The sequence below is a fragment of the Podarcis tiliguerta genome, assembly GCF_965153285.1.
Source record: "Podarcis tiliguerta genome assembly, chromosome: 2".
NCBI lineage: Eukaryota > Metazoa > Chordata > Lepidosauria > Squamata > Lacertidae > Podarcis > Podarcis tiliguerta.
The window spans coordinates 96,493,032-96,511,293 of record NC_139535.1 but is presented as its reverse complement, the minus strand read 5'-3'; the positions used below and the strand labels follow the sequence as shown (position 1 = coordinate 96,511,293).

The 18,262-nt window shown below is 45.5% G+C and overlaps 1 protein-coding gene across 5 annotated transcripts in view; it reads right to left on the bottom strand.

Annotated features, from left to right (window-relative positions):
* SLC39A11 (solute carrier family 39 member 11) overlaps positions 1 to 18,262 on the bottom strand; it is a 260,594-nt gene that overhangs the window by 2,040 nt on the left and 240,292 nt on the right. For all 5 annotated transcript variants that reach the window (XM_083427894.1, XM_083427895.1, XM_083427897.1 and 2 more), the window contains 2 exons: positions 2,296 to 2,394; positions 380 to 538 (listed from right to left, as the gene is read on the bottom strand). In XM_083427894.1, coding sequence (XP_083284020.1) covers positions 380 to 538; positions 2,296 to 2,394 — 258 coding nt within the window. The remainder of the gene's footprint in view (positions 1 to 379; positions 539 to 2,295; positions 2,395 to 18,262) is intronic.

The window sequence follows — 18,262 nt, the reverse complement described above, 5'->3', positions numbered from 1 at the left end:
GGTGCTTTTGACTTGCAGGGTTTCATGACAAGGAGTCTGCTACTCCAACCAACTCTTAAGACTGGATTCTACGACGTTGGTCTGAGTAGTTTCAGGCGGTTGTGAAAGTCTGATGTCCTGGGAGCTGAAATCTTTTCCTCAAAACTGACTGAGAGGAGCTTAATTTAGGTGGCGTTGCTGCCTGAAGTGGGTTTTCCAATCTTTTCTTCTCTACAGAACAGTTAAGCTGAAACAAAGCTACACTGGACCTCACAGTCATGCTTTGGTTTTCATCTCCCCTTGATTTGGTTTGCAGAGGCTTCTCTACCTGAGAGACGTTTGGTGTTAAAAACAGCATGAAAGAAACAGAATGGATGTGGCTGAATAAGGAGTTGCTCACCTGATCTGTGCCTCTGGGATGATGTCGTCCATCACCACATATACCATTGCCCCAGCAGCAAAGGCCAAGGCGTAGGGCAGAAGAGGCTCTGCTAACACTATGGCAAAGGCCCCAAAGATGCCAGCTAGTGGTTCCACCATGCCACTTAACTGCCCATACCTGTAAAACAGCCCAAACAACATGTCACTAGATAAGGCAGGATGCTGTCCTGTCCTGTCCTATGTATTGTGTTGCTTGTCCCTTTCAAGCTGCCACAGTTTCCGAAGTCAACACAAATCAGTTCTTCCCCTTCTCCTTGACAACTTCCCATTTGAGGCCAGGACAACAGGGATAATTATTGCCAATCATCATCACCACCACCACCACCACCACCATCATCATCATCTCCTCTGAAACCATTCAGGAGCAAACACTGCATAAGACAATTCCCCTCCTTTAATCTGAAAGGTGGCAAATAGCTATAGACAAAAGAAAACATCTGGCTATAAATGTGAATTCTCCTCCCCATGCCTCTCCCTCCTCCACAGGGACCTTTTGCAGTCAAGATCTTTTGTCAATCAATTCCCTCCAAAAAATAAAAATAAATAAATAATCTTCTTCTGTTTTTTAGTCTGATAGTCAAGTTTTGTTTGGGGACAAAAACAGAGAAGTTAGAAAAGTCTTATTGGGATTGCAATTTGCAATACAGTGGTACCTCTGGATGCGAACATGATCCGTTCCGGAGCCCCGTTCGCATCCTGAAGTGAATGCAACCTGCGTCTGTGCACGCGCAGGTCACGATTCCCCGCTTCTGAGCATGCCGTCATTTTGAGCGTCTGCGCATGCGCGAGCAGCAAAACCCGGAAGTAATGCGCTCTGTTACTTCCGGGTCGCCGCAGAGCATAACCTGGAAATGCTCAACCTGAAGTACATTTAACCCGAGGTATGACTGTATCTTTTTGGGGGGGTTGGGGGGAGTTGCTACATGTTTTCAGCGTAGTGCTATCAGTTTTCCTTTCAGGGCTGCCCCAAGACATTCTACTGTGGTCTAAACCACTGAGCCTCTTGAGCTTGGCGATCAGAAGGCCGGCGGTTCAAATCCCCGCTACTGAGTGAGCTTCCATTGCTCTGTCCCAGTTTCTGCCAACCTAGCAGTTTGAAAGCATACCAGTGCAAGTAGATAAACAAGTACTGCTGTGGTGGAAAGGTAAACGGCGTTTCCGTGCGCTCTGGTTTCCATCACAGTGTTCCGTTGTGCCAGAAGTGGTTAGTCGTGCTGGCCACATGACCCAGAAAGCTGTCTGTGGACAAATGCTGGCTCCCTCAGCCTGAAAGCGAGATGAGCACCACAACCCCATAGTCGCCTTTGTCTGGACTTAGCCATCCAGGGGTCCTTTACCTTTTTACTGCCAGAGGTGGAACTCAAACAGCACCTCTCCCAGAAGCAGAGCCCAAATGGTGCCCCTGTTTGGTCTCCCATTCAGAAATCAATTCCAACCTTTGTCTATCCTCCTCTCAAGGTCACTTTGCCTTGCTACTGGGAAGTGTAGCTGTGTGAGGGGAATTTCAAGTGGGTCTCCTAACAACCTTCAGCACCCTTAACAAACTACAGCTCCCAGAATTCATTGGTTGAAGCTATGGTTGTTTAAAGTGGTATAATACTGCTTTAACTGTGTAGTCCAGATGAGACCTACATGGCAAGGAGTAAAGAGATTTCCATTTCTAACTGATAGTTGGATTAGATAGGAGGACCTTTAGCAACCATAGAGTAGGTAGGCCCAGTTAGGAAAAGGACTGAGAACCACTGAAATAAATAGCAGCAGCCTTTCCCAGTGTGCGAGAGAAAGTATGAATCAGGGCCACTTGAACACATTTCCAGTTCCAAAGTTGCATCAAGAAATACAAAGGAAATGTGAGAAACAGGATTTGAACCTTACCAGAATGCTCTCCACGTCGAAAACCCAGCTCCACGCAAGGGAAGGCTGACAGCTAGTCCTTCTGGAAAGTTCTGGATTCCAATCCCAATGGCTAAATTCCTGTGCGAATAAAATGAAATAGATCATAGGTATTATATAACAGAAATGATGGTTGTGCATGGGTGGAGCAAATAAAAGACATTAGGCTGAGATAGTCCTTTTGTTGGCGAAATATTCCTTGTTATTAAACATGTCTCTTTAATGTCAGTGTTTTCAGCCCTTGGGGCCTAAGGCAATCATGCTAATGCTTGGCATCCAACTCAGGATTCTCATCTTCAAAGTGTTCTACATAAGTTACTCAACTTAACAATGCCCCTGGGAGGCAGGGAGGAACAGAGGTGGGTGGGGGAAAAGACTTGTCAAAAGGAGGCAGATAGCAAGTTTAAAATAGCTGTCTACGTGGAACTCCAAATTGCTGAAACAGACACTAGAGGCAGCAAGCTTTTTTAAAAAAAACAACCAAAAAAGCAGGGGAGGGGCATTGCTTTACACGTTATTCTTTCAGCCTGCTTTTGTTTGTTTGTTTGTTTGCTTGTTTGTAGTAGTCATAATAAAGGTAAAGGGACCCCGGACCGTTAGGTCCAGTGGCAGACGACTCTGGGGTTGCGGCACTCATCTCGCTTTACTGGCCGAGGGAGCCAGCGTACAGCTTCCGGGTCATGTGGCCAGCACGACTAAGCTACTTTTGGCGAACCAGAGCAGCGCACGGAAACGCCGGTACCTATTTATCTACTTGCACTTTGACATGCTTTCGAACTGCTAGGTTGGTAGGAGCAGGGACCGAGCAACGGGAGCTCACTCCGTAGCAGGGATTCGAACCGCTGACCTTCTGATCGGCAAGCCCTAGGCTCTGTGGTTTAACCCACAGTGCCACCCGCATCCCAGTGGTCATAATAGTAGTATTTTAAAGGCTTTGGTAACTTCTGCACATCCTGAGCTGAAAGGGGAGTTTCAGGCACAGGGCAAAAATGTGTCGTAGAAAGGATTGTGAGTTGGCATTGGGCGTGAGATGCCACAGTTTAACAGTATAAATCTCTTTTCATGCGGGAAGCTTACACATCAGGGAGTATGCTAAGCTAGAGTCTCTCACCCTGATTACAGATTTTCCAAATCAAAGAAGATGCTAAGATGCTGTCGCTTTCCCATCAACCAACTCTCCCTCCAAAGTGCATTCTGAGCTGATGCAAAGAACAAAATCAAGCACTACTCTGAACTCTGGAATAGACATGCACAGAGGCATGGAGGAACACATGTTCATGAAGACCCAGGTCTTGAATTCTGCAGGAGCAACTAGGAACACTGAGTTCCTTCAAAAAGCAAAAGTACCCATGGCTGCCCCATGAGAAAAGCCAACTCATTCAAACCAAAATCCATTATTAGCGCAGTATTTTTATTATCCTTTACCTTTACCTTTTATCTTTATTAGGCCCAACAAAATGTCGCAACATAACGTGCAAGCTTTCGAGTTCACCAGAGCTCTTAATCAGGCTAGATGGTAAATGATTTGGGGTGGGGGTGGGGAATTGGCAGGGACTGTAGACATTTGTATTTGTGTCTGCGGTGAGTCTTTAGATGGGACAGTGGGACGAGGTAGCAGATATCAAATGGGGGGTTGATAGGTGCTACTGAGATTTCAGATTGTGTGAAGGCAAACTGAAGAAAATACACATATAACAGCTGATTCCCCCATTGGGAAATGGAAAAACCAGCTGTGACCCAGGTCCATGCCCTTTACAGTTCCTTATATTCCTAAAAGAACCGGGAGCACCATATCTTACATTCCCCACTTCCCAACTGCTTGCCAGAGAAGAGGCAAAGGTTATTCCATATAGGTTGCTTGTTACAGAAAGATTTCCAAAGAACGTATTATATATAGATCTCTCTTGCACTGAGACACTCTCCTCTGTGGTTTTAATTCTAATTGCTGCAGAAACAAATGTCATTATACCAGACCCTAGCAGGACTGGAGACTGACTTGGAAGAAGGAAACAGTGATCTAAGGGATCCTGTAACAGCCAGGAGATGGGAGGCAGAGGCAGGAGAAACTGCAGGGTTGGAGAGCGAAGAACAGGTGCAGGAGGATCGAGCGATAGGTCAGGCTGGTGGAAAGTCAAGAACTTCCATGCCTCCTCCTCCTGCCCCCACCTCTCCTGATCCATTGCCTCCCAGGACCAAGTGAGGATTGGAGGAGGAGGAGCAGAAGCAAGTTACACACAGGTGGAGTCTGTGCCTGCTTGTGGGAGATACATAAGCTGAGGTTGGGGGCATGGCCTATTTGTTGTGGCAACTGCCTCATTGGGTGCATACCTAGGAGCAGCTGAGAGACGCAGGGCTGGTAAGACATGCATTTTCCTAACTTGTAAATGCACTTTTGACAACTCCTCACTCTGGGCATTCCTTGCCTGACACATACTGTATTTTTCACTCCATAAGACGCACCTAGTTTTTAGAGGAGGAAAACAAGAAACCAGAAAGCAATGCAAAGCCTCTTGAGCAAAGAGGCAGGAGCAATCCCACTGTGCTCAAGAGGCTTTGCGTGGCTATCCCTGAAGCCAGAAGAGCAAGAGGGATCAGTGCACAACGATCCCTCTTGCTCTTCGGGCTTCTAGGACAACTGCACAGCCTCTTCAGGGCAGCGGGATGAAGGCTCCTCGCTGTCCTGAAGAGGCTGCGTGCGGCTAATCCCTCTCGCTGTTCTGGCTTCTGGGATAGCTGCCCAACCTGCATTTGCTCCATAAGATGCACACACATTTCCCCTTACTTTTTAGGAGGGGAAAAGAGCATCTTATAGAGCGAAAAATACGGTAACTTCCCTGTTTTGGCCAGTGCTGAATACTGATGCATGGATGCCTCACATCATTCATGTCACTAGGTGGAGGACATGCTACATACAGTTCAAGCAATGACAATTTGGAGCCTGGGAGTCAAGCTCCAGCTCCCTCCATTCCCACCAGCATCTTGTGTTAGTGGCAAAGGTATTATTTCCACAACATCACTGTTCAAGTTGGGTGTTTGGAGGTGTGCATTCCACCTAATGGTGAACAGCCATTTTTTAAAGTCCAAGATAGGTTTGCATTTCTGGTCAGCACTGATCCCAAAACATAAAAGAGTGCTTCACTGATGTTTCAGTATTATCTGTGGTCTAAAGCAGGGTGTAAAGGTAAAGGGACCCCTGACCATTAGGTAGACGACTCTGGGGTTGCGGCGCTCATCTCGCTTTATTGGCCGAGGGAGCCAGCGTACAACTTCTGGGTCATGTGGCCAGCATGACTAAGCCGCTTCTGGCGAACCAGAGCAGCGCATGGAAATGCTGTTTACCTTACCGCCGGAGTGGTACCTATTTATCTACTTGCACTTGGACATGCTTTCAAACTGCTAGGTTGGCAGGAGCAGGGACCTAGCAACGGGAGCTCACCCCGTCGTGGGGATCCGAACTGCTGACCTTCTGATTGGCAAGTCCTAGGCTCTGTGGTTTAACCCACAGCGCCACCCAAAAGCATGGACTGCACCACAAGCAGGGGAAGTTTCACAATTGAAGGCTCAGCTATAAGTTGGTTGAAAATGGAACATATTAAAGTGTCTTTGTCAACTGAAGATAAAGCATTTGTTTACTTGGTGAGGGTTTTAAGAGGCCAAGTATGCCGATTACTCAGACATATAAAATGAGGGCCAATTTACTGTCTGGCTCAAATATTTCCAAACGGGTAAGGAACCCTGTTGCTTGGTTGGGGCAGTGAATCATCTGCTTAGCACTGCTAATATGCTGTCTAGTTTTGTCAATACTGATGAGGTGCTCAGTTCTTAAGAGAAAAAAATACAGGTCCTTGGTGTTAAACAGATGTGAATGTCTAACACTCCATCTATTCAGCCCTCAATAGCTGGTTGAGAGGGAACACAATCGTGCTAAGGGAGTGTCAAACCACACCGACATTTTATTGTCCTTAAAATAGAAACAAAGGTCACAGAGTTCCTGTCTTGCATTTAAACAGCGGGTAGATTTTACCTGTAGAGGCAGACACAGGGAAATGTGGTTAGGGAGGTACAATATTGAGTTTTAAAGTGAGAAATCGAGATTGAAATTTCTGTTAAACCACGAGCTCGCTGGGTGGGCTTGGGCAAGTCAACAATATTTTAGTTTAATGTAGGTAGCAGAGTTATCGGGAGGATAAATGAACAGAGAATTTCAAAGCAATTTATACACTGTAAAGCAGCTTTCGGCAACTTGGTGCCTGCCTGATTCCTGGGATGAAAACTTTCATCATGGTCATCATGCCGGGATAGATGAGAGCTGTAGTCAAAAACATCTGGCAAAGACTACTGTAAGATCCATTGTCCTTTCCCCATCCTGTACTTTTCTTGCTGCTTCTAGTGTTCACTAGGATAATTTGCCTTGACTGCCATGTTTGCTTACAATACCATGCATGTGTGCAAGCACACTATGTACTAAGAAAAATGGCAGCCAAGACTGGTCCACCAATGGTCACTGGTAGCAGCATATGAACATGAAGGGTTACAACTAGAGAGGACAGGAATCTGGGGAGTTGAGGTGGCCTGCCCAGTCATCTGAGTGCCACCAATACACGCACTTTCTTACAATACTGTAGTATTGCTGCACAATACTATCTGGTACCTGCCAAAGAAGCTAAAGTTCTTTCTGAGGATTTTCTAAGTAATTCTAAACCATTTTGAGCCAAACTATGCATGTGTTGTATGTATGTACAGAAGTCTATAGAAAAAAAATGTCTGTATTTGAAAATACAAGGAAGGAAGGAAGGACTTCTGCTCCACCCAGTTGACTGATAAGGCTCTTAGTTTCCCATAAATGGTCATGGGGTGGCTAAATACTAAAAGGATACAAAAACAGTTGAATGAATCAGCTTGATTGTTCTTATGAATGGAAGGATGAATGTGGTTTGCAAACTTGAGTTTCAGTCCATCTCAACATACAAGGCATGGGAGGCAGAGAGACTGACTGAAGGTTACATAAAATTCTTGGCATGGGTGCTGCTGAGGTGTTGGTTTCAAAACTCAGGACTCACCTGGTGTATATTAGACTATCTGCAGGATCTACATCTGCACAAACTTGAAAATGAGGGATTCATTCTCTCAAGTGAGCTTCTCCCAAAATGGAATTGAAAAGGAAACAAAAGCTTCCCTTATTGCATTTCTCTGTTTGATGACAGAATTTACTGCTCACAAACATGAAGGATTAACAACACCAGAGGGCACAGTCCGGACAAAAGCAGCACAAACCTTTATGTTGCCTCCAAAGCTCTGCCAACAAGTCCCAGCCTTGCCCTGTAGTAACCCTTCTTCCTCTGCCACCTACGCACTTGTGGTATAAAACCTAAAATTTCACCTGCAATCCCATTCCAATCGTCCAACGTATAGCACAACCCTGGCAGCTGCAACTCTCAAAATGAATGCAGTTTGAATCAATGATGCTGCGGGATTTCAAAGTTCAGCATAATGGGGCTACAGTTGTACCTCGGGTTAAGAACTTAATTCATTCAGTTCTTAACCTGAAACTGTTCTTAACCTGAAGCACCACTTTAGCTAATGGGGCCTCCCACTGCCACCGCGCAATTTCTGTTCTCATCCTGAAGCAAAGTTCTTAACCCAACGTACTATTTCTGGGTTAGCAGAGTCTGTAACCTGAAGCGTCTGTAACCCGAGGTACCAGTGTACATTTTTAAAAATTATTTTTTAAAAAACCCCTCATCCTCCCATTGCTTAATATGACTTCAAGTTACAAGATAGGAGATTCCAACTAAACATCAGGAAAAACTTTCTGACCGTAAGAGCTGTACAACAGTGGAATGGTCTCCTTCGGGAGGTTGTGGACTCTCCTTCATGGGGGTTTTGAAGCAGAGGTTGGATGGCCATCTGTCATGGATGCTTTAGATGAGATTCCTTGCAATGCAAGCTGCTGGACTAGATGACCCATAGGGGTCTCTTCCAACTCTACAATTCTATGATTCTGTGAGCACCAAATCACCACACCAGTGCTTCCTTGTGTGTAGGAGCTCCACAGACATGCAACCTGCGCACATGTGTCTTTTCCCATTCACTTCACTGAAATGCAGACTTGCACACTGGAAGGGAAACAGCTCCTCACATTAAAGTGAGGAAGAAAAGCAATGCAAGCAAGAGGCTCTGCATTCTCAGCCGAGCACCAACAGCTCAGTATTGGGCAAATGGAAATGTTCTGCTTGGTGGTGCATGAATTATGGGAGAAAGGAAAGAGTGACTGTTCTTGAAATTCAGAAGCCTCACCACGCCTCGACTTACCCCCAGTTTTAGCCAAATCATGGCCCTCCTCCCAGTAGCCTTTTAAAAACTGTAGCCAAGCAGACAGTTTCAGAAGTTGGGGTTCACCCCAACTCTTGGCTGAATAGTAGTGGTTAGGACACGGGTGGCACTGTGGTCTAAACCACTGAGCCTCTTGGGCTTGCCGATTGGAAGGTTGGCAGTTCAAATCCCCGCAACGGGGTGAGTTCCTGTTGCTCTGTCACAGCTCCTGCCAACCTAGCAGTTTGAAAGCACGTCAAAGTGCAAGTAGATAAATAGGTACCACTCCGGCGGGAAGGTAAACGGTGTTTCCGTGCACTGCTCTGGTTTCGCCAGAAGTGGCTTAGTCATGCTGGCCATATGTCCCGGAAAAACTGTCTGCGGACAAACACCGGCTCCCTCGGCCAGTAAAGGAAGATGAGCACCGCAACCCCAGAGTCATCCACGACTGGACTTAACTTTACCTTTACCTTTTACAACACCTGGCTCAAATGGGGGCACTTGCAGCAAAGCTTTGGAGCCACTGCTGTGAAGCCAAACAAATCCGAGTAGGGCTGGGACAAGATTTTCCCACCTTTCCAGCAAAGGTCACTGTCCACCTAAACATGGAGTGCTTTCCCCCTTGAAACACAGAGCCAAGAAAGCAGGGCCTCATTCTGTCCCCCCAGGTCCTCGCCCCTTAAAAAGGAGGCTCAAATCGCGGCACAAAGACTGGCTTCATTCTCAGCTCCTGAGAAACCTCAGCAGCTGCAAGAAATATCTTTTTTTCTGATACATTAAACACTTGTTTCCTCTTAGCAAAATAAGACCAGTCTTGGTGGTGGGGAAGAAGAAGAAAAAACCGCTCAGAGTTGTTTAAACATATATATATACATATATTAACAACAACAATAAGATGGTTGAGAATGGAGAAGGAGCTGCTGCGAATTTCCTTACCCAGGACAGACTTATTTCAATAAAGGGAAGAAGGAGGAGAGAGAGAGAGAGAGAGAGAGAGAGAGAGAGAGAGAGAGGTGGGGTGGGGGGAAGAGTATGGGGAAAACATCTCTTCCAGAAAACAGTAGAGCTGCTGTCTACATGCTTCCTCCCCCCCCCTCCGGCAGCCCCCCCCCTTTGCCTCTCCTTAGCACAAAGCAGCTATTACCACAGCAAATTAATGGGTGGGAGAGGAAAGTGTGAATGGAGGGGTCTGTGCAAAAAGAAACCACAAAATTGCCACTGAGCCTTCCCCCCACAAGGAGCCAAAACCTATTCTGACCTTGCTCTACTTTGCCTGCCTTAAAGGCAATTAGGTGAGGTGTTTTTGTTGTTGTTTCTTTGCTTTGTAGGGAAAGGGTGGGTGGTCAGGTGCAGATTGGAGAAAGAGGAAAAGAAAAGCAATTGCAGAAAATCTAGAACACAGATACCCCTTGGGAATCTTAACACTATGTGTGGAACCTGGACTATTACGCCTGTTCTTATTTTCCGTGGCATGCTTTCAAAGCCACGGGAAGTGAAAGTGCACATTTGCATGATCATTCTTGAGATTTTGTGAGTGCAATTAATAGCGCAATTCTGGGCATGTCTGCCCAGAAGTAAATCCTACTGAGTTCAGTGGGGCTTACTCCCAAGTAAGTGTACATGGGATTAAAACGTTACAGGTTTACAACACAGAGATTTGGGTACAACTGAATCCCTCTGTAAAGATAATAAATCACTGAATCATAGAGTTGGAAGGGACCACGAGGATCATCTAGTCCAAGGGTCAGCAAACTTACCACACCTTGGGCCGGTGTCTCCAGGGCCAATCGCGCGGCAGGCCAGAGGGCGGGGGAGTGCGTGCCCATACGTGTGCACACACACAATTTCCGGTGTGCTTCCGGGTCAGAGGAGCACCAAAAATAGCTTGTGCACATGTGCATGGGCCTCCTCCGACCTGGATGTGCACCGCAAATAACGCTTGTGCATGCGTACAAGCTATTTCTGGTGCTCCTCTGACCTGTGGGCAGCCGTGCAGCACAGTGCCGGTAAGAGCGGGCGATGGCAGCGGGCATTACCGCGGGCCGGATAAACGAGTCCCTCAGGCCTTCTCCGGCCTGCAGCCCTTAGTTTGGGGACCCCTGATCTAGTCCAACCACATGCAATGCAGGAATCCTTTGCCCAATATGAGGCTCAAACCCATGACCCTGAGATTAAGAGTCACGTGCTCTACCGACTGAGCTATCAACAAAGGTTTGTGCTTAACAATATATACAAAAAAACTTTTCTCCTTGAGTGGCATCCGGTTGATGTCTTTCTATGGACAGAAGACATCTGTCAGAGAAAGAGAAGGCAACCCCTTCCCCTCTGGAAGTGCCCCCCCCCATTTGCTCCAAGGGGAGAAGAAATCACCAAAAACTGCCTTCAATCAGAAAAGAACGCCAACTGGATACCACCCCTTGCACCCCAGCATTCAGTAAACTTGAAGAGTCTCTTTTGGGGTCTACAAGTCTCAAATACTGTACCTCTGCTCTCAGTTTCCACGCTAGCCAACCTCAGGTCACACTCAAACAACCATGGCATGGGCCTTCCACAGAACTTCTCCCCCGCCCCAGAAGATGAAGGGTCACAAACAAGAACAGAATGTCTTGTCTCATTCATAAACTCAGTCTCCTTCAGTAAGCAAATACAGACAACAAACAGCTTTGTTTGAATCCAGGGTAGCGGGAAGAGCTTAATGAGGTGGAATCTCAGATTTTTACATCAATATTCCCTTTAAGTTCCCTCAAGGAGAGGGGTGGAAGTGGAACCCTGATGACTATCAAAACTTTCAGGAAGCTTATTTGCTTTGCATTACACACAGGGAAGTGAGATGACAGTGTTTTACACAATTCCAACACTGATACATAACGGTTCTTAACACCAACCAAGTGGCTGTGGGTTCCTGCCGCGGGTTGGGATTTGATTCTTCCCAGCCTTTGTGCAAGGAACTGTGGTAGAAGTAGCCAGACTGTGGTCAGATCTAATTAATGCTTTTAGGAAATGTTGTAATAGGCAAAACAGGCAACTTGCAAGTCCTAAGAATGACTCCTCCAGTTCAAAGGTGTAAAGGGTATCTTCTGTGATGGGTGGGCATTACAGTAAAAAAAGTATCTCTCTTGTAACAATTTCTGGAGAAGAAATTTGACGTGATTGCTCCTCTATATGAGACCCATCTGTTCGTGGTTTCTCCCAAGTTTACTGGGAAAGATTATAACCCCAATAAAACTTCACTGTGCTCTGGAAAAGAAAAGATGCCTTATGAAGAAACTCTTGGTGTTGTTAGGAAATGTACACTACCAAGGCAGGTGGCAGAGCTCAGCAGGAGTGCTTCGGTTGCACCCCCCCCCCCATACAGCCCAATGCTATAATGTGAGCAGCACTGGCGTATTCAAGAGTAGAATCTGTATGGTGGGACTGCGAAGAACTGGGCCAAGGCCTTGCTCACCCTTCCAGGACAGTGAACATCGCCTTGAAAAGCAAGATTGTTAAATTGTGAATTATGGAGGCAAACAGAACAAATATCAAGAAACAGAAGCAGACTGTGAAAACAGAACAGAACAGAAACAGAACCAGGAATCAACAAGTAACATTCAGACAGATGGGGCCATTTTGTAGTTATTCCAGGAGCAGGAACAAGGTACATCACAACTGCAACTACTATGACATCACAGACTGGCTGGGAGCTCAAATAAATTTGGTCCTCAAGATTGCCTTCAGCCTTTCCTTTGCAAATTTTGACGCTGAGTCGTTTCCAAGTATTTTCTGAATGCCATTATATTCTTTGAATAATGGCTATCTACATTCAACACTTAATGATATATATCTGACAACTGATTTTGTTTTCCAGAATTCAACAGCTGACGTGCAACGGTACATAGTCAGTTACATTGCAACAGTATGTTTGTTCTTGGTGATAGCTTGTGGTTAGTGAAAAGAGAGTTTAACCAGGAACCTGGGTTTGGGCAACAAGCCAAACCTCAGGTTAACTCAGTGTGTTGCAGGAGCAAAAATGACCAGGAAGGAGCAAAGTGGCTGTGCAGTCCCAGTGGTGAGGTATTATCAGGAAGGTGCAGGCTCATAGACCTTGCTCCCAACCTATGAAGTCTTCTTTCCCCTCGGTCCTATTAAAATTATCTTGCCCTAAATGGAAACTTATGCAACGGACCTTATACACCGAATGCCTGTGAACTGGCATGGCATCACTTTGGAACTCTCTCATTAACTTTTTTTTAATATAAAAAAAGTAAAGAAATTGGCATCTCTGCATTTTTGCAAGGTCAAGACACAGAAAGCCTTCTATAAGCCTAAAACCTTGTTTTGAAGGGACTATTATTTTACAGAGCGATTATGAAAGTAGGCTACATATTCTTAACAAGCCCCTTTTCACTCCGGCTTTCAATTCCCCACAGTGTATAATATGCATGTGTATTCCTGCATGGCAGGGCCCTTAACATACTGTTTTGATTGTTATCGCCTTGCCATGAAAGGGCCGATTGTTTTGGGTTCCTACGATTACATCATGGCTTCCCACTCTGGTTGCCTGTCAAGGTGTTTGATCGGAGCTCGCAGGTGGGAAGGAGTCCTGCGGTAAGCCTTGAGCACTTCCCCATACTTGCCCTACCTGTTAAACACAGCTGCCTTAGCACGCAAAGGCTCTCTTCTCCCCCCTCCCTTCCTTTTCTTGTGAACGCTCACGTAGAGCAGGCAAAGAAAATGAATTGGAGATGGAAGATACGGGAAATAAAACTACTGAGTTTAGATTCTGGCTCTCAGGAGACAGGCAGTGCTCAGAAGAACCTGTCAAAATCTTTCTACAGTTTCTACTTTTAGTTAAATATTTTTATTTATTTACTTGATTGGCGGGGGGGAGCTGCTCCCCCCCCCCCGGCTATGCCCATGGTCACACACACTGTTGGAATTTGAGCTCTGGAGAGCTGGCCAAGGGTGAATGTAGCCTGCAGTTGGCGGGGGAAGGAAAAGTTAATCTGTCCTATACAGTGGTACCTCAGGTTATGAACTTAATTTGTTCTGGAGGGCCGTTCTTAACCTGAAACTGTTCTTAACCTGAGGTACCACTTTAGCTAATGGGGCCTGCCGCGCCGCCGCCGTGTGATTTCTCTTCTCATCCTAAAGCAAAGTTCTTGACCTGAGGTACTATTTCTGGGTTAGCGGAGTCTGTAACCTGAAGCGTCTGTAACCTGAAGCATCTGTAACCTGAGGTACCCCTCAGGGCTTGCAACTGCTGCTTGGGGGAAGAGCTATGGCATTTTCTTTGCAGACCTACCTTCCTGTCTATATCTGCCTCCTCTCTGCCATACCTTGTCCTTTATTCCTCTGCCCACAGGCTGCCATTTTGTGTTTGAGCTGCCTACAGGCTGCCATTTTGTGTTTGAGCTCTGCCTACCTATGAACTTCACAACCACTTGCTTTCCCTCTCCCGGTGACATATGGGTAGGTTTCTGTTCCATGATTTATTCTGAAACCGCAAGGGGCTACAAAGGAAGAGCCTCATGTAGGAGAGCATGCACTGGTCTAGCACAGCTGGTAAGATGCTGCTCCACCAATTAACAAAGCATCCCAACATGCTTTTAAGTTGCCCCATCACTACGAACTCACCCTCCTTTTCTCACAGCCTCAGCTCACCATCTGAATTATTGGAGAAATATGCACCTGCTTGAGAGAGGACCTGTGTGAGGTTTGCAACAGAATCCTGTGTTTAGAACAGTTTAAAGTTCTTTGTAAATGCTGAGTGTTGTTCTCATTACCACCTAGTAGAGCAGCTGCAAAGCATGATGCTCAACTGCTTCTTTAATACGCCTTGTATACCTTATTTATTATTGTTGTCAGAGAAAACAAAAATTGGGAACAGTCACTAAGAATTTAGAAGGGCTGTTTAGATAACCTTTTGTTTCACATCTAACATACCAACACAACGGTGAGCAGTGATTATTTTTACATTGTGTCTCTGAGGGACAACAAACAGAGGCTTTTACTTCCTTGCTACTTACACTTTTTTGGTTTGCATCAACCTCTTGCCTTTTTAGCTACAAGTGAATGTTAAGTAGTCTTCATTTTCTTCTATTTTTACTTTTTAAAAAGGAGCCTACTTTCCACTGCATCTCTGGTGGTCTTTGAGCTTTCCCAAACCCCAACAGCCATTGGCGAGGACCAAAAAACCCGAAAAGAACAAGCTATATATTGTTTTGGAGGCTTAATTGGCTTGAAGAAAATGGCTCCACCTCACAATTCCAGCCCTCACACTGGGAAGGAATCAATTGGGTCTTATTGCCAGTCAATGGATGCCAATTCTTTCCCTCCAGCTTGCATATAGAATGCCGATTAACAGAGTGATAGCAGGAAAAAAACTACCCCAATTGTGCTGTTAAAGGGGAAGTAAGGCCATTTATGAGCAGTGTAGAAACATTTATATCTGTGTCTGAGCTCAGGTATCCGTTCTCTGAGGAGAATCTCTTCAGAAGATTCAAGGACCTTTTAACTGTGCTTACAATAAGGCAGGGGTCAGCAAACTTTTTCAGCAGGGGGGCCAGTCCACTGTCCCTCAGACCTTGTGGGGAGCCAGACTATATTTTTGGGGGGGAAATGAACAAATTCCTATGCTCCACAAATAACCCAGAGATGCATTTTAAATAAAATCACACATTCTACTCCATGCTGATTCCCAGACTGTTCGCGGGCCAGATTTAGAAGGCGATTGGGCCAGATCCGGCCCCCCAGGCCTTAGTTTGCCTACCCATGCAATAAGGCCATGAAAGCATATATAATACAGGAGGGCAGTTCTGTATAGCGAGTGGAGAAGAAATGCAGTTGACACCCCAGACCCTTTCTGAAATGCTTCTCACTGTGAATCCTAATACCCTGACTGCAGGAGAATGCTAGGCAGTCAATATGCCACACTTGAGAAGGGCACACATACCCATCCCTTGTCGTATTCTTGGGTATTTTCAGTGGCAGCACCACACTTATGGAACTCTCTCCCTGGGGGCATCCTGTGTCGTCATCGTCCCCCATAGAAACATTCAAGCGAAAGTGAAAGACATTTCATTTGTCCAGACTATATGTATTACAGATGACACTGACTTTTAGTGGGTGGCACTATAGATAGCTTCCACTGCTAATCGCTATGAAAGTGTTTTTCTGTGACTGTGGTATTCCTTTGTATTATTTTATTTATGCTGTCAGCCACCCTGTTCCCTGGTTGGAAGAAGAGCAGGGTGGGAAAACAACCAATAAACAAAGAAATTAAAACACTGCTTTTCAAGCAGAAGGCCTCCTGTTAACATCTAAAAAGAAGAAGCCCAGGACAAGGCTAGGAGAAGGAGACTGGTCGAAGATCGCCGAGTGAGCTTCACAGGTCAAAACCAGCCAATGCATTGCAATGATTGCAATGATGCAATACAGTGGTAGCTTAGGTTACAAATACCTCAGGTTACAAACACTTCGGGTTACAGACTCCGCTAACCCAGAAGTAGTACCTCGGGTTAAGAACTTTTCCTCAGGATGGGAACAGAAATCATACGGTGGTGGTGCGGCGGCAGCAGCAGGAGGCCCCATTAGCTAAAGTGGTACCTCAGGTTAAGAACAGTTTTAGGTTAAAAACGGATCTCTGGAACGAATGAAGTTCGTAACCAGAGGTACGACTGTACTGCAAAAAAGATCAACAATTTCGCCGCCACCCCCCAAAGAAAAGCTCAACAAATCAAGTTTTTTTTGAAATATGTAACCCTACTTTAATATGGCCCTGCTCCTGGATTCTGTATTAACCGCCATTTTGAAACACACTTCAAGGATGGCACCCACTCAAGAGTGTCCACATGGTGGCTCATATCTTTTGATAAGGGATAGTGCTAAGTAAATTGCCCCAAACCAAGAAGGAACTGTCCTAGATTTCATGTGTAAAATATTATGCATTTATATTTAGAAGTGCCTGGGAGCAGAAGGAAGAAAGAGGCATCTGGGGAGAAAGTCTCCATCAGGAAAAAGGCTGGGTATGTGGTTGAGTTCAACACAATGTATTCATTCAGGAAAGAAAAGGAGGGGGAAAGCACTTGTCTCACAGGGCTTTTCCCAGTGAAAACACCAAGATAAGTTTACCAAACACTCTTCACCCTAGACAAAGAGAGAAATTGTATCCTAGCCCTGCAGGCTGCTAGTGGCGGAATCCAAGGCCCTGAGTGTGCCTGTGGGTTCTTTGGCGAACAATATGTTTGCTCAGTCTTGTAGACACATCCTCAAGAAATCTTTACGACTGTGCTCAGGGCGACATTCCTTCGCCCTGCCCCCCCCCCCCCCCGCTGCAGTGAAAAATACAAAAAAAAGAAGGGGATGGGCTTGATCAGGGGGTGACAATTCACCCATTTTTATCTGGTGCCACTGACAAAACGAGGCACTGCTAAATATCTTTCACCACAGGATGGCACAAGCCAAACCAACCTGTAACAACACTGGTGCAATGGTAGCCACAACAAACAAAACCTCCTTGGCTTTAAGTTAAATCAGTCCTTGCTACTTAGCCCCATTTGGTCTCTCTCTCGCATGTGTACTGCTTTTAATGACTACTGGCACAATCAACCACATTTAATGATATTAGCCCCATAAAACAGGAATTCTCCGTCAATTTGTGCAACAAAGCATCTCATAACATGTCAAGTTGTGCTTTGCATGCTGCTAAAGAATGATTAACGCAAGCCTCTCCCCACCTTTTAAAGGAAATATTGCAGTATAGTGGTACCTCAGGTTACATACGCTTCAGGTTACATACGCTTCAGGTTACAGACTCTGTTAACCCAGAAATAGTACCTCAGGTTAAGAACTTTGCTTCAGGATGATAACAGAAATCGTGCTCCGGCAGCGGGAGGCCCCATTAGCTAAAGTGGTGCTTCAGGTTAAGAAGAGTTTCAGGTTAAGAACGGATCTCCGGAACAAATTAAGTACTTAACCCGAGGTACCACTGTATATAATAGAACTTAGCATGTTTAATTTTTTTTGTGATGGCAGTAACAGATCTTGATAATTAAGAGAAATGGTGCCAACAAAAAATAAAAGATAGGAAGCAGCCATGGTTGCTGATAAATTATTGTGCAAAAGTCTCCTCTATATGCAGCAGCAATATTATGAGATACCCAGTCCAGGCACGAAACAACTTTATGGGTCAACAATAGGAGATTTCTTCTTCTTCTAGTACAGCAAGGGAGAGGGGGGGAAAGAGAAGGTATGTGATGTATTGAGGCATTTGTTGAGACAAAGATACTGGGGTGGGGGGAAGGAACAGCACACGCCTCAAGCCAATATAGGCTCATGTCTTCAGCTGGCACCAGAACAAAGCGATTCCAAAAATAGAGCTCAAACACCTAAGTAATCGCTCATGTGTTTTTGAGGAGTCAAGTCGTACGCATTGCCAAATCTATCGGCCTTACTTAGTTTTCTATGCTTTTGTGGCCAGCTTTATGGGATGTGGGGGGGAAGGCAGCCCTTTTAGAAGCACGGAACAATATTTCACATGCTGTGGTAGTCAAGACTGTCTTCTTTGTTCTTTGAGTGGCTTGGGGAAACCCAGCCAGATGGGCAGGGTATAAATAACAAATTATTATTATAATTATTATTATTTATCAAGGAACGT